At 35.9% G+C, this 14,195-nt stretch overlaps 2 protein-coding genes across 3 annotated transcripts; one reads left to right on the forward strand and one right to left on the reverse strand.

Moving 5' to 3' along the window:
• Positions 1-2,673: 2,673 nt before the first annotated feature.
• Positions 2,674-9,146, forward strand: LOC126964476 (pre-mRNA-splicing factor 38B). Of its 2 annotated transcripts, XM_050807603.1 has the most exons (7): positions 2,675-2,904; positions 2,975-3,103; positions 3,241-3,365; positions 4,081-4,216; positions 4,847-5,060; positions 7,863-8,015; positions 8,906-9,146. In XM_050807603.1, the coding sequence occupies exons 1-7, from the start codon at positions 2,889-2,891 to the stop codon at positions 9,081-9,083; spliced, it is 951 nt and encodes a 316-aa protein (XP_050663560.1). In that variant the 5' UTR covers positions 2,675-2,888; the 3' UTR covers positions 9,084-9,146. The 2 variants fall into 2 exon arrangements, with proteins under 2 accessions (XP_050663561.1, XP_050663560.1); XM_050807604.1 differs by lacking the exons at positions 7,863-8,015; positions 8,906-9,146 and having other exon boundaries at positions 2,674-2,904; positions 4,081-4,220; positions 4,847-5,037.
• Positions 9,147-10,279: 1,133 nt separating this feature from the next.
• Positions 10,280-12,826, reverse strand: LOC126964474 (glycine--tRNA ligase). The gene has a single exon (XM_050807599.1). It carries the CDS (start codon positions 12,548-12,550, stop codon positions 10,352-10,354), a length of 2,199 nt encoding a protein of 732 aa, XP_050663556.1. The 5' UTR covers positions 12,551-12,826; the 3' UTR covers positions 10,280-10,351.
• Positions 12,827-14,195: the final 1,369 nt, after the last annotated feature.

Genomic DNA, 14,195 nt, shown 5'->3' on the forward strand with positions numbered 1-14,195 from the left:
CGTGGGCGTTGTATAGGCACTACACTCTTCACCAGGCAATGGTCGGACGTTTCGAGCGGAGCGTTGACAAAGAGCAGAAGATCCAATAAGGACGCCGTGTGGCTGTCCACACCCGGGAGCCGCGTTGGCGACTCAACCAATTGGGACAGACCATACGCTAATACAAAATTATGCACAGATCGCCCTGCGTAGTCTGTTGGACGTGACCCAAGCCCTTTGGCATTGTGCCCGTTGAAATCACCTAGCACTACGATTTCAGCGGAGGGGATCTGTGCAAGCACGTCATGGCCTGTGAAAGTTAGGTATGTACTTCAAAAGACGGGTACATCTAACCTAAACTGCCAGCAACAGACTAGGTCAGGTATATAGTAGTCGAAGCTTAATATGGTGTGATTTTTGGCATGTGCCATATTTCGGTTTTATTTTTCTATGATGTGAATTGTCTATCATATGTTTAGAACGTCATGTTGTTATTAATAGTCCATCGCCTGCCTTCAACATTTCAGTCGTCACTATTTCATATCCGGCCGACTTTTTTGACCTTATATCTTTTAACGCTTTCATATATTTGAATTTCACCTCATCATCCTATCTTAATCTTTTTAAGTCGGGATGCTCTTCTGACCCGAACAACTATCGTCCTGTGTCGGTTTTGCCGACCCTTAGTAAAGTTTTTGAAAAAATAATTTTAAGCCAAATACTTACTTACTTTAACTCTCATAAGTTACTTCATTTGAAACAATTTGGCTTTACTAGGGGACGTTCAACAACGGATGCAGGTGTTGAGCTGATCAAGAATATTTTTGATGCCTGGGAGGAATCGCAGAATGCACTTGGCATCTTCTGTGATTTATCTAAGGCTTTTGATTGTGTTCAACATTCAACGCTGGTCAGGAAGCTATACCACTATGGCATAAAAGGAACTTCGCTCGATCTTCTGACTTCATATCTTAACAATAGAATTCAGAGGGTCGACGTGAATGGCAGGAGATCTCCTGGGACTCCTCTCAGTATGGGGGTACCACAAGGGTCTATTCTTGGATCGTAACTCTTCCTTATCTTTATAAATGATCTTCCTAATCTTATAGAGAAAAAACATAAGGTAATATTGTTTGCGGACGACACTTCACTGGTTTTCAAAGTGAAAAGAAACCAAGCTACGTATGACGAAGTGAACGATATTTTATCTGACATCGTGTACTGGTTTAGCGCTAATAACCTATTTTTAAATAGCAAGAAAACTAAATTCATTAAATTTACCGTACCAAATGTCAAAAATGTAAATGCAAATGTTTTGTTAAACGGAGAGGTGATAGAACCGGTGGAATCTGCTATATTTCTTGGCATAACTCTAGATTCCAAATTACAATGGGGCCCCCATATTGAAGGATTGGCGAACAGACTTAGTTCTGCAGCATACGCGGTTAAAAAAATTAGACAATTAACTGACATAGATACGGCGCGACTAGTATACTTTAGTGATTTCCATAGTATTATGTCCTATGGTATATTGCTATGGGGCAACGCTGCTGATATTAATACAATATTTGTGCTGCAGAAGAGGGCTATTGGCGCTATTTATAGCCTAGGTCCTAAAGAATCATTGAGAGCAAAATTCAAAGAAATTTACATCTTGACTGTTGCTTCTCAATATATTCTTGATAATGTAATGTATGTTCATAGGCACATAAGTGAATTTGCCAGAAACTGTCATAACCATAATGTTAACACCAGGAACAGACATAAACCGATGATGCCTACTACTCGGCTTAGTCGAGTTATTAAGTCTTTTGTGGGGCGATGCTTTTACAACAAGATCCCAGAAAATGTTCAAAACAAAGGTGTTACGTTATTCAAAAGAATTGTTAAAAAACGTTTGTGTGGTAAAGGTTACTATAACATAAATGACTTTCTTAATGATACCACAGATTGGGAATGGAGCGACCGCCCTCAGGCTATTAAATAATAAGTTTAATTGTACAATGTTACTTTGTAAATGTTACTTTAATTGTAAAACATATTTTTGATGAAAAAAAATGCCCGCTGAGTTTGTTGCGCCCATTCTTCTCAGGCCTGAGGCATTCACTTTGGAATGGGTTATATTTTTTTTTGACTTTCAGTAAGTGATTTCACATCCTATTATGAATAAAAATATTTGAATTTGAATTTCTTCATTCATGACGTCACCTCATTTATTACTAATCACTTTCATTGTTAATATTTTTGCACCGCGCTTCTTTCACGAGTTCCAAAGCATTATATTGTCTTGAAAACTTGCTCCGAATTGATCCTCATATTTCTCTTTAATCTCATTCTTCTTTTTATATATACATTATTTTACTTTAGCTTTCACATAATATATTATATTATGTCCTACATTTTTTTATTACATATCTTCATTCATACCGCCAGACATCCACTCACTCTATTTGTTCATCGTTGCTTCTATTGCTAAAATGAAGTGTGTCATGCTTTTTTCTTTTGCAACATTTTTTTTAGTTTCGTCATTCCACCGGTCAGCTTTCTCGCATTTCTTTCCGCAATACTATCATAAGGTAGAGTAGTAGTAGCTAGCACTACGTGTCTTAATTACAGATTAAACAGAGCCAAAACCCGAAAGTACCTAAATATTATAGTCTGTTTACTGTTATTTAAAAAAAAAATTGGCTTTTGGTTTTGGTATTTTGTTGCGTCACACGCGTGGTGTGTGGACATTGATAGAAATTTATTTTATTGCTACCTACTTTATTTCTGTCGAGTTTGAGTTGTGATTAGTAAAGAAAGTGTTTATTTTGCTCAGTGTGTCAATTTTGTAATTCTTATTATCAAAAGCATGATAAATACGTTTCATTCAATAGTTTTACTGTAAGCGTTATTTTTTTAGTAAAATGGCAGATGTCGAAGGTACGGTTTTGTCGCAAACGTATTTAGTACTGTAAACAGTTTTAATCAACTTTGGTATTCTAAATTACAGAATATAATCAGCAGAAACCAGCTAAAACAGGCAAGCAGCATAACGTATTGCCGATATGGGGTAATGAGCAAACTATGAATCTGAACCCTTTAATCCTTGCAAATATTCAAGGTTCTAGCTACTTCAAAGGTAGGTAAGCAAACAAAACAAAGTGCAGGAGTTTTACTGTTCACGGCGTCACTGTTTTTTGTTGTAGATTAGTTGTATATTTGGGAATTTAATCTGTTTATAAAAATAGATTTTCATATAAATCCATTTGTCCACAGTGCACTTGTTCAAGCTGAAGACATACCATGAGGTTGTAGATGAGATTTACTATCAAGTAAAGCACTTAGAGCCCTGGGAGCGTGGAAGCCGCAAAACTGCAGGCCAGACTGGAATGTGTGGCGGCGTGAGTATGTTATTGAAACTAATTTTCTTTTAAGTAGTGTTATATCTGTTTTTTTTGGTTGATTACAGTAGAAACTCAATTGTTATCATTTTACAGTAGAAACTCGATCAACCGGACTAATTGTTGTCATTAGGGAATTAAGATAATCTAATGTATGAGGAAAAGCTGGTTTTGAGAGCTGTTTCCAGGGAATTATTATCAGGTGGGGTAATTCCACTTCTGACACATATAATTTAGACTTATAGGTATGTTGGTTGCAATTAGTAGTCTAGATAATCACATATCTTTATAACTGAGGGCTGGATATTTGAGTTTCTACTGTTCCTATATTTCCTAAACAGTAATGATATATAAATAGTTACTTATTTAATTTCATATGTCATTTATTAAACTGAGTGTGCAAAAGTCAAAAACACACCGCACATGTTCAAAAGTGTCTAGATATTATATTATACTATTATTGACATGACATGTGAAAGTATAAATCCTGTGTTGTTGTACTTTTCAGATAGCTTGATATATTTTTACCATAAATTAATTATTTTCATTTCTATCTATATGATGCTGAAATCAACAATAACAAAGTCTTACAACCAAATATAATATAATGATCTAAAACAACATTTCTTACTATAAAATGAAGTTATTTCTTTAACATTGGAATTATATTTAAATTTTCTTTTAATTTCTATGTATTGCACTCTAAATGCTTCAGGTTCGAGGTGTTGGTGCTGGAGGCATTGTGTCAACAGCTTTCTGCCTACTGTACAAGTTATATACTCTTCGACTGACTCGCAAGCAAGTAAACGGACTTCTGCAGCACACAGACTCACCATACATTAGAGCTCTTGGTAGGTATGATAATTTTCGTTTTTGCTAGATCTTTGTAAGATTGTGGAGTTTTAAGTCTTAACTGAGCTGTGAATTGTTAGCCGTAGAACTAATTTTATGTGCATTGTGATCTGGGGGAGTCCTGGCACGGAATATATTATTTTTACAAAGAATTAGTGCAATTGTAGTTTTGTCGAAGTCTAAGGTTGTACAGACCATATTTCCAATTAAAATAAGTACCTGGACGACTGAGCCTTGCTGGGATTTTTAAGAAGGTACAAAATTTGAACAAAAAAAAGTAATAGGACATCTGGATTCTAACCGGGGTCTTCTGTTTGCCCAATCACACAACCACAACAATCTAAGCTTGGAAATAGTGGCGAAATTTTACCTTTGTATTATTATGTTATTTTAGCAGTTTCTTAAACATTTATTTATTTTATCCATTTTGAAATTCAATCCTTGCTAGATCAATTTCTCACCTCTGAACCTACCTGTATTCTAAATTTCATTAAAGTTGTTTGGAGCTATTTCCGAGATTCAGATTTTGTTATATATATTTATGTACAAGAATTGCTAGTTTAAAGATAATTAATGTAAGTCACAGCAGATTTTTACTAAAAACTAATGTGTGATATTTGTTAAATCAGGGTTTATGTATGTGCGGTATACTCAACCACCAGGGGATCTGTTTGATTGGTATGTGGATTACCTTAATGATGAAGAGGATGTAGACCCCCGGGCTGGAGGTGGAGGACCTACAACAATTGGTGCCTTAGTGAGGCAGATGCTGATCAAGCTGGACTGGTTCAGCACACTCTTTCCCCGAATACCTGTACCGATACAAAAGCAAATAGAACAGAAGTATGATCTTTTTCTTTGTAATAATTTAAGGTGTATGGTGTAGACACCAGCTGATATATGGCTGATAGTATAATAAAGGGGTGACTGGATGGATTCAATTCAATAGATCACATTCATTGTTCACTGTGTGTTGTCATAAGATTCATGCTGGGGTATATACACAGGTCACTCTTAAAGTATTGTGTAACATAAAAAGACAACATGTTATAACCAAAATATTATGTTTATTGCTTTTCAAAATACTGTTCTTTATATTTTAAACATTTTTTCATGTGATCGAACCATTTTAAAACAGGAGGACCACTGATCTGAAGGCATGTTTTCTACATGCTGATTGAATGCTATCACTGCCTCTTCAGAATTGGTAAAAGTCCTCTAAGAAACCTCTCATCAAATCTTTAATTTTGGGGAAAATACAGAAATTACAGGGTGCTAGGTCGGGGCTATGTGCAGGATGGGTGATGAGTTGTACTTTTTCGGAAACTGAAAATGACTTAGTTTGGTTGGCCGTGTGTGAAGAAGTGTAGTCATGATGTAGGAGAACGAGGCTTTTTGGTCGTCTTTCGCGATTTTTTTTGGCACTCTGGGTAAACAAATGGTAGAATACCACTCAGCATTAACACTTTTGATTTGATTGAGTGGAATTGTGCAGATGGGACCCATAGCTGAGAAAAAAACGGCGATAATTTTTTGCCTACGGTTCTCGCCTGCCTCACTTTTGTTGGCCTGTTCTCATTTTCAAACACCCATTCACAAGATTGCTGTTTTTTTTTCAGGTTCAATACAATAAATCCATATTTCATCTCCTGTCACAATGTCTTAAACAGCATTAGAATGTCCGTGGTTGTACTTCATTAGCATCTGTGAGCATCATTCCAGGCGAGCCCGCTTCTGCTCCGCTGTCAGTTCATGAGGGATCAACAAAGTTTCCGAACTTTCAATTCTTCGTGTAAAATTTTCTGAATTTGGCTCATACCAATCTCCAATATTCCTCGAATTGTCTCATAGGTAATCCGCGGGTTTTCTTCAATTTGCCGCTTAACAGTAGCCACATTATTTTCGTTGACGGCACTTGAAGGCCGCCGAAACCTCTCTTAAATTCAGCAAACCATCGCGGTACTCAAGCAAGGTGCTTCTCTCACAAAAGCATTTTGAAGACGAGCGGCACAATCTTGCGGAGCGAGAGAACTTTTAAATTCATCATCATGGTAAAATCATTTTTTACCACAACGGCGCCTATTTCTACCGTGAAGCAGTAATGTGTAAACATTACTGTGTTTCGGTCTGAAGGGCGCCGTAGCTAGTGAAATTACTGTCCAAATGAGACAACATCTTATGTCTCAAGGTGACAAACGCAATTGTAGATCCCCTCAAAATTTTTGGGTTTTTCAAGAATCCTGAGTGGCACTGCATTGTAAGGGGTAGTAACGTCTTCTTGCTCATATCTTCCCTCATTTTCATAAAAAATTAACGCTCTAAAATCTTATCGACTTAATTCCATCTTCGTTGCTTACGTAGAACTTTGATGTGTGATAAAAAACAATTGACAAATGATTTCAATTTCAAATTATTGTAATTCCACAAATAAATAGTCCTTAAATATAACATTTGGAGTTAATGCACTCAGTTTGGGTGTCGCAATTTGGTCTGAACAGCAGACCGTAGTAGGGAGACCCATATTTTTATTTATTTTAGTTTGGCTCGTTTAGAAAGTCATTTACGGCATAGTAGCACTTTTCCAATAAAAAGTTTTTCAGTATTTTAATAAATTCATTTTCATTATTTATGCTTCCCAATTTTGTTTGGCAGATAATTATATATTTTTATAGACATTACATAAGGACTCGATGTATGTAGTACTAAATTTGATTGTGGGAGGTTTAATTTATTTATATATCTTTCGGGAAATCGATGGGGCTTATTTTCTTTCATTGTGTAATTGTGTAGATTATTTTTAACAAATTTGCATATTTCGAAGATATATATGGAGGGTAGGGTTAGAATATTTAATTTTTTTAAATGGGGTAGACATGAGTCTATTATTTTTATGTTGGCCAGTATTCGTATGCACTTTTTTTGTAATATAAATAGATCCTGGGTATTTGTGCTGTTTCCCCAGAGAATAACTCCGTACCTCAAAAATGCGTAGCCATAAGCATAATACGCGGCTAGTGCGGTTTTTAAGTTGGTAGTTCTTTTTAGTTCTCCGAGTCCATATATAAATTTAGATAATTTTGTTTTTTCGATATATCCTTTCCAATTTAAATTGCTGTCGATTTCAATGCCTAAAAATGTTAATTTCTCGGCGCATTCGATGTCCGTGTTTTTAAAAATATATTCAATATTTAATGGTTCCCTTTGTTTTTAGTTTCCGCATAGTTTTGTTTACCACAATTATATTGTCTTCCCTATTATCATCCTTAGTTCATCTTATAATCTCCTGTCCCCCCGTTTCCTTTGTCTGGTGTCTGGAATATTTTGTCTCCAGTCTGTGATATTTTTATATTATTTGTTTTTTCCTTGCAAGTGTAAGTGTGTTGAAAAATTGCGTATGAAACTCGTGAGGAACATGCTCGCTAGACACTCGGCTGTATTACGCCCTCGACTACGGCACGGCATGCAAACCCATAGCCTCGAGTACTTGTATCATAATATACTATTTTTGTACGATTTTATATTTTGACGAAATTTTATTAAAAGAAAGGGACCGGCTGAGTTGATACACGCTTTTGCGAATGGGTGGTAGTGTTTTGACGTTCAATAAGTGATTTTGATTAAAAATATTTGAATTTGAATCACCAGGTTAGCAGAATATAATCAAAAAAATGCGCCAGCAAAGCCGGCGATACAAGCCTCCAACTACAGAGGTGCCGCCAACTACAACCCGGGCAGAATGGACACAGACCGACGCGAGCATGACGATAGAGACAAGAGGGACTACGCTGAACCTGCCAAGTAATAACTTCCTATATTATTTTTATTATTTAAGCTTTTAAATGTTAGGTTGTGTTAAATTAAAATGATTTAAGGTTAGTGAGTTTCTTAGTGTTCATTTGTATGGCCCCTCTTAAGGTAAAAGCCTCCTCCATGTTTTTATATTTTTCTTTATCCTGAGCAATGTTGAAGCAGTCTTTTCCTCCGGATTTTACTAAGTCATTGGTCCATCTATTTTTTTGTTGCCCTTTATGCATCTCTATCCAATTTGTCCAGTCCATTTTGTTGTTTCTAATGTCCATCTTTTATCTTTTTTTTTGTAATGAAAATAAGGGACTAGCAGGACGTTGATGATAATTGTTACGCCCTGCCCATTACAATGCAGTGCCACTCAGGATTCTTGAATAACACATTAATACTGAGTGACACTACAATTGCTCTCGTCATCTTGAGATATAAGATCTTAAGTCTCATTTGCCTGGTATTTTCACTAGCTACTACGGCGCCCTACAGACCGAAACACAATAATGCTTACACATTATGCTTCACAGCAGAACTAGGCGCCAATGTGGTACTCATAATCTAGCCGGCACCCAGTGCAAAGAAGCCTGGTATCTGGTACTGGTATCATATAATCTTGTTAGATGACATGACCATTTCCATTTAAGTTTATGACAGTGTATAAGTGCATCTATGAGTTTTGTTTTGTTTCGAATATGAATTTTGTTTTTGTTTATTCTGCTTATTTTCAGGATATATCTATTCTTGTCAGCAGACAGGACAGGATTTTATTGATTTTATTAGTGAATAACCATTGTTGACTTGCATATGTATACACCACTTTCTATATTATATTATGTAGATTTGAAAAATAATTGTATTATTGTATATATTGAGTATAATTTATCCAGGTACTCAAAAGAGAGAAGCCACAGACGCGACGACAGAGATCGTGACCGCGACCGTGACCGTGACCGCCGCGACCGCATCGTAGACAGACACCGTGACCGGTCACGTGACAGACCCAGAGAGAGATCGCGCGACCGCCCGCGTCATCGTTCTCGTTCTAGGGATCGCCGCCATAGATAATAATTGTTATTGAACGAATATTTTTGGTTATGTAAAATGACAAAATAAATAGGATAATGAATATACCTTTTTTATTCTTTTCACATTGTAATTCGTTATATATTTTACCATGAAGAATTAAAAATATAATCAAAATTTCTTTATTAAATTTTATCGTTGGATCGCCAGGCAATTAGAGGTAAAATGTAATGACTCAGCTGAGAAGAAGCCATAAGAAACTCAGCAAAGTTTATGATTTCATAGAATAACAGGCTCAATATAAATTATTATAAATAAGAATCAATATAACTGATTAAGAGCAATCTATTTCACTCCAAGCAGTTTTATCATTTATGAAGTCTTTTGATCTGTAAGAACCTAAAAGATATTTGAAGTAAGATGGTAAGTTTTCCCAATATTTAGCAAAAATATTGGTGAGTATTGTTCTCAATTAATATTCCTTTGTCGTAAGCTCATTCAGTATGCCGCACCGAACCCCAGGAATAAAAAGAAACATCGTATGGCAAACGAGCATGCATATAGTTGTAGATGTTGTCGGTGAGAAGTCTTTGGGTTCATGTATTGAGCTGGGTGTTCCACAGGGTTCTATCTTGGGTCCCTTTTTGTTTCTAGTGTCTAAGTTACCTTGTCTAGTCTACAAGTTACCTTGTCAATATGCAGATTTTATACCAGTTCCTATTAATATAAGACCCCATTAATCAAGTGGCGATAGCGCGATACTAGCAACAAGTTTAATAGGAGTATCAATGCCACTAGTAATACAATAAATATCAAAAGTTATTTTATAATATTGCTAATTCAGTGCAAACTTTTAAATATTTTTATCGTGCACACCAATAATTATATTTAAATATAGTATGAAATTAATAAAAATAAGGATAAAATTATATCTAATATATGAAATTCTCGTGTCATGGTGTTAAACTTTGAACTCCTCCGAAACGGCTTGACCAATTCTCATGAAATTTTGAGTGCATATTGGGTACGTCTGAGAATCGGACATCTATTTTTCATCCCCCCTAAATGTTAAGGGTGGTCCACACGACTCAGTCAGCACAGTCAGCATTAAAAAATACATACAACTTCAAATTTTCACCCATCTACAATCAACAGTTACTTTTTTATCGCGATTTTAATATCGGCAATACAACATTTGCTGGGTCAGCTAGCATGCTTATAAAAATTTAAACAGAACATAATATATTATAATATTTTATTTGCCTTAAAATTAAACATAATTAATATGCACTGTTTTTGAAGCATTTATGTTAGGCAGCAGCTCCTTTAACTGTCTCTTGCTGATCAAACTTAGGATATTTAGCCTCTACCTGAGCCCATGAGATCTTACTATTTGCAAGGTCCTTGACAACTTTTGGTACTTCAGACAACAACAACCTCACTTGCCCCATGCCATCTCTCTCACGAAGTGTCACAGTATTGGGTTCATTGAGAGAGTCAAAGTCAACTGTGATAGCATAAGGAACTCCTAGCTCGTCAGTTCTTGCATAGCGCCTTCCAATTGAACCAGAAGAATCATCAACTTTATGTGACACATCCTCATTTGTAAGCTCTTCAGAAAGTTTCCTTACAAATGGTTGAAACTCGGCATTGCCACTTAGTGGTAAGACGGCACATTTCATTGGAGCAACAGTTGCAGGCAATGAGAAATATGTTCTCTGTTCATCTCCCTCTCTCATCTTGAAGTTGTGTTCGAGGATACAATATAGAATTCTTCCAATGCCAAAAGAGGGTTCAATGACACTGGGTATAATTTCTTCAACATGTACAGTTTTTTGACTCTTTTTAACACTCACTAGGTCAGGTGTAAGTTTAAATTCACCATCAACAGTAGTCAGAGTATATTCCTTATCTGTCTCTAATTTAGAATGCAATTCTTCAAGTGATGTTGAATCTAAGGCTGCCAAGGCATCATTAATAGCTTTAGCATGTTTTTTGAATTGTTTACCAATAGTTGCTTTATTAGCAACAGCTTCAACTACTTCTATTTGCTTAGGTGCTGGTAACTTCTTCTCAGCTGCTAACCTAATACCAGTAGCTTTAGTGTGCTGGGTCAGATCATAAGCAGATCTATCAGCACAGCCGACACATTCAATCCAACCATAGCTAGACAGACATTCAGCATCCCAGCAATCACATGCGTAATGTGCCATTTCATTTCCCATGTGTTGTCTAAATCTCAACTTCTTAGGATCAATACCAACAGCTAACATGTATAGATGGATCCTTGCCATAAAATAACCCAGTGTTTCATTATTTACAATGCCTTTAGATACAGCTTCTCCAATAGTCATAACTTCAGCTGGCCTTCCTTGTTCTTGATTATCAGCAGAGTATAAGAGCATTGCAGTGTTCCTTACAGATTCAAATTTTGGATGGTCCTTGCCGTCACAAAAATGTTCAATTTCACACATTGTGAATTCTCTTACCCTCAACAGACCAGACCTAGGAGAAATTTCATTTCTAAATGAATTGCCAATCTGTGCAGCTGCAAATGGAAGACGGCCCTGATTGAACTCCAGTAGACGTTTAAAGTTCACAAATATTCCTTGTGCAGTCTCTGGTCTTAAAAAGCCTTTTACCAGCCCAGAGGGGCCAATTTGAGTATTAAACATAAGATTAAACTCAATGGGTGGCGTCAAATCATTGCCACTGACAGGTGACTTCATATTGAACCTTTCCATTAGAGCCGACATCTCATCTGAAGTCATACCATCAAGTTTTACAATTATATCTTCTATCTCAGCCTTCAGCTCTGATGATGTATTCTTCTCACTCTTAATTTTTTCTAAATGAGCTTTAATCAAATGATCTAGTCTGAAACACTCTCCCGATTTCACATCTTTAGTCATCAGATCTGCAAATCTTTCCACATGCCCAGAAGCCTTTAATACAGGTTCAGGGGTTAAAATAGAACAGTCCACTTCTAACATTTGTTCTTGAAGGATAAAGAACTTTCTCCACAGTTGAATCATATTCGTTTTGAGTGCACAACCCATTGGTCCGAAATCAAATTGCCCTGTAATGCCTCCATAAATGGCAAAAGATTGGTCATAGAAAAATCTTCTTTTGATTAGGTCCTCCATTTTGGCTCGATCAAACATTTCTTCCGTTGGAGCTAGGCTTAATTCTTTGTCTTCTAAAATTTTCTTTCTTGTCTTAAGTTCAGCAACAGCTTTTTTAATGTCTATTTCAGGGGCCTTCTCAACTTTTAATTTACGTACTATATCTCCTTGTTCTTTTACACTAGCTCGAAGAGGAGCGAGAATTTCTTCAACCTTCGGATCTGCCATTATTATATCACGAAATGGATTAGGTATCTTAATTTTTCGATGAGATTTATTGGTGCCCCACTGTGGTATACTGTGTGCAAATTTTATAGGATTATTGATGAGTTTTATATGATTTCTAAATACACTACTTTGAAGTAACCTTATTATATTTCTCATTAGTTAGTCGATTTATTTATAATGCAATCCATATGGTATTCTAACCGTATTACAACTGTGAACTGTCTACTTGTAACGTGGCCATATAAATATAATCGTTCAGACTTCTGTGTATTCAGTTGGCTACACGTATGCAGTGTGCATCAGTAATGCCTTTGAGAATAAGATATATCAGAAAGCCACGAAAATCGAAAATGATGAAATCCACATTATTTTCCAACTTTTCTCATGAATAGTTGAATACTGACGATCACGGAGTACGGATAGTGGACACATCACAAATCATGTCAGATTGATAGAAGAAAATTGAAATCTGAATGACTGAAGTCGCTGAAGTCTGATGACATTGTCAAAAACCTCTCCTTTTTTTTAAACTTATGTTTGAAAAGAGTTTTATTTTTTTCCTTACACGAATAAATATTATAAAATCTATACTCCCAACCTGTCACATCAAATTATTAAAACATAAGACTAACAATATGTCTAATGTGAGCTTAAACTTCAGAAAAGCTGGGAAAGAATCAGTAGAGAAAATTATCCGTAACTTGAATAACTCAAAAGCTCCCGGTACTGACAGTATAAAAATTAAAGATTTGAAATCTATTTCTTGCAAAATATCAAGTACAATCTCACATCATATTAATTGCAGCATTCTAACAGCAAATTACCCTGACGAATTAAAGCTAAGTTTTATTCGCCCCATATATAAAAATGGTAAACAAGATGAAGTAAGTAATTACCGACCCATTTCTATACTATCAGCCATCGATAAGGTAGTGGAGGAATACATAAGTGCCTTGATGCAGTCATTTTATTCTAAACATAAAATAATATGCAAGAGTCAATATGGTTTTCAGCCAAAAAAGAGCACAACATCCCTTCTATCAGATTTTTCGGATACTGTTAACCAATACCTGGATAATAGGAAGCATGTGCTAGCACTATTTATAGATTTCTCCAGGGCTTTTGATACCTTAGATCATGGTTGCTTAATAAACAAATTAGAAGACTCCGGTATAAGAGGTCATCTACTTCAATGGTGTGGAAATTACCTCAAAAATAGGTCATATTATGTAAAGGTGGGAAATGCTTCTAGCAAGGTGATTCCCGTCACTGAAGGCACAGCTCAGGGATCAGTGCTCGGTCCGCTTCATTTCATTGCTTATGTTAATGACATGACGAGTTTTTTAAAATATTGCACCTCATACCAATATGCAGATGACACATGTCTGTTAATAGGTGAAAAGAATGTCAATGACGCTCTCGATAAACTTCAAAGCGACTTCGATTTAATCAATAAATGGTGCCATGACAACGGACTTGTCCTAAACGCTAAAAAAACCAAACTAATACACATTCGATCCCCGTACATAAAATCAACAATTGATACTACCCAAATAGTAAAAGCGCATAGTCACATTTGCTTTCACCACAACTTGGACCCTAGTATTTGCAGTTGTCCTACAATTGACTCGGTTGAAACGCACACATATCTTGGATAAATTATAGACCATAAATTTAACTGGCACCCTCAAATAAATTCAGTTTGTGATAAGCTTAGAGCTTTCCTCGCAAACATTAAAATAATTAAAAGTAAACTACCTTATAAAATTTTACTGTTGCTTTATAACACATTGGCCGAATA

This window comes from Leptidea sinapis, chromosome 5 (genome assembly GCF_905404315.1).
Source record: "Leptidea sinapis chromosome 5, ilLepSina1.1, whole genome shotgun sequence".
Lineage (NCBI taxonomy): Eukaryota > Metazoa > Arthropoda > Insecta > Lepidoptera > Pieridae > Leptidea > Leptidea sinapis.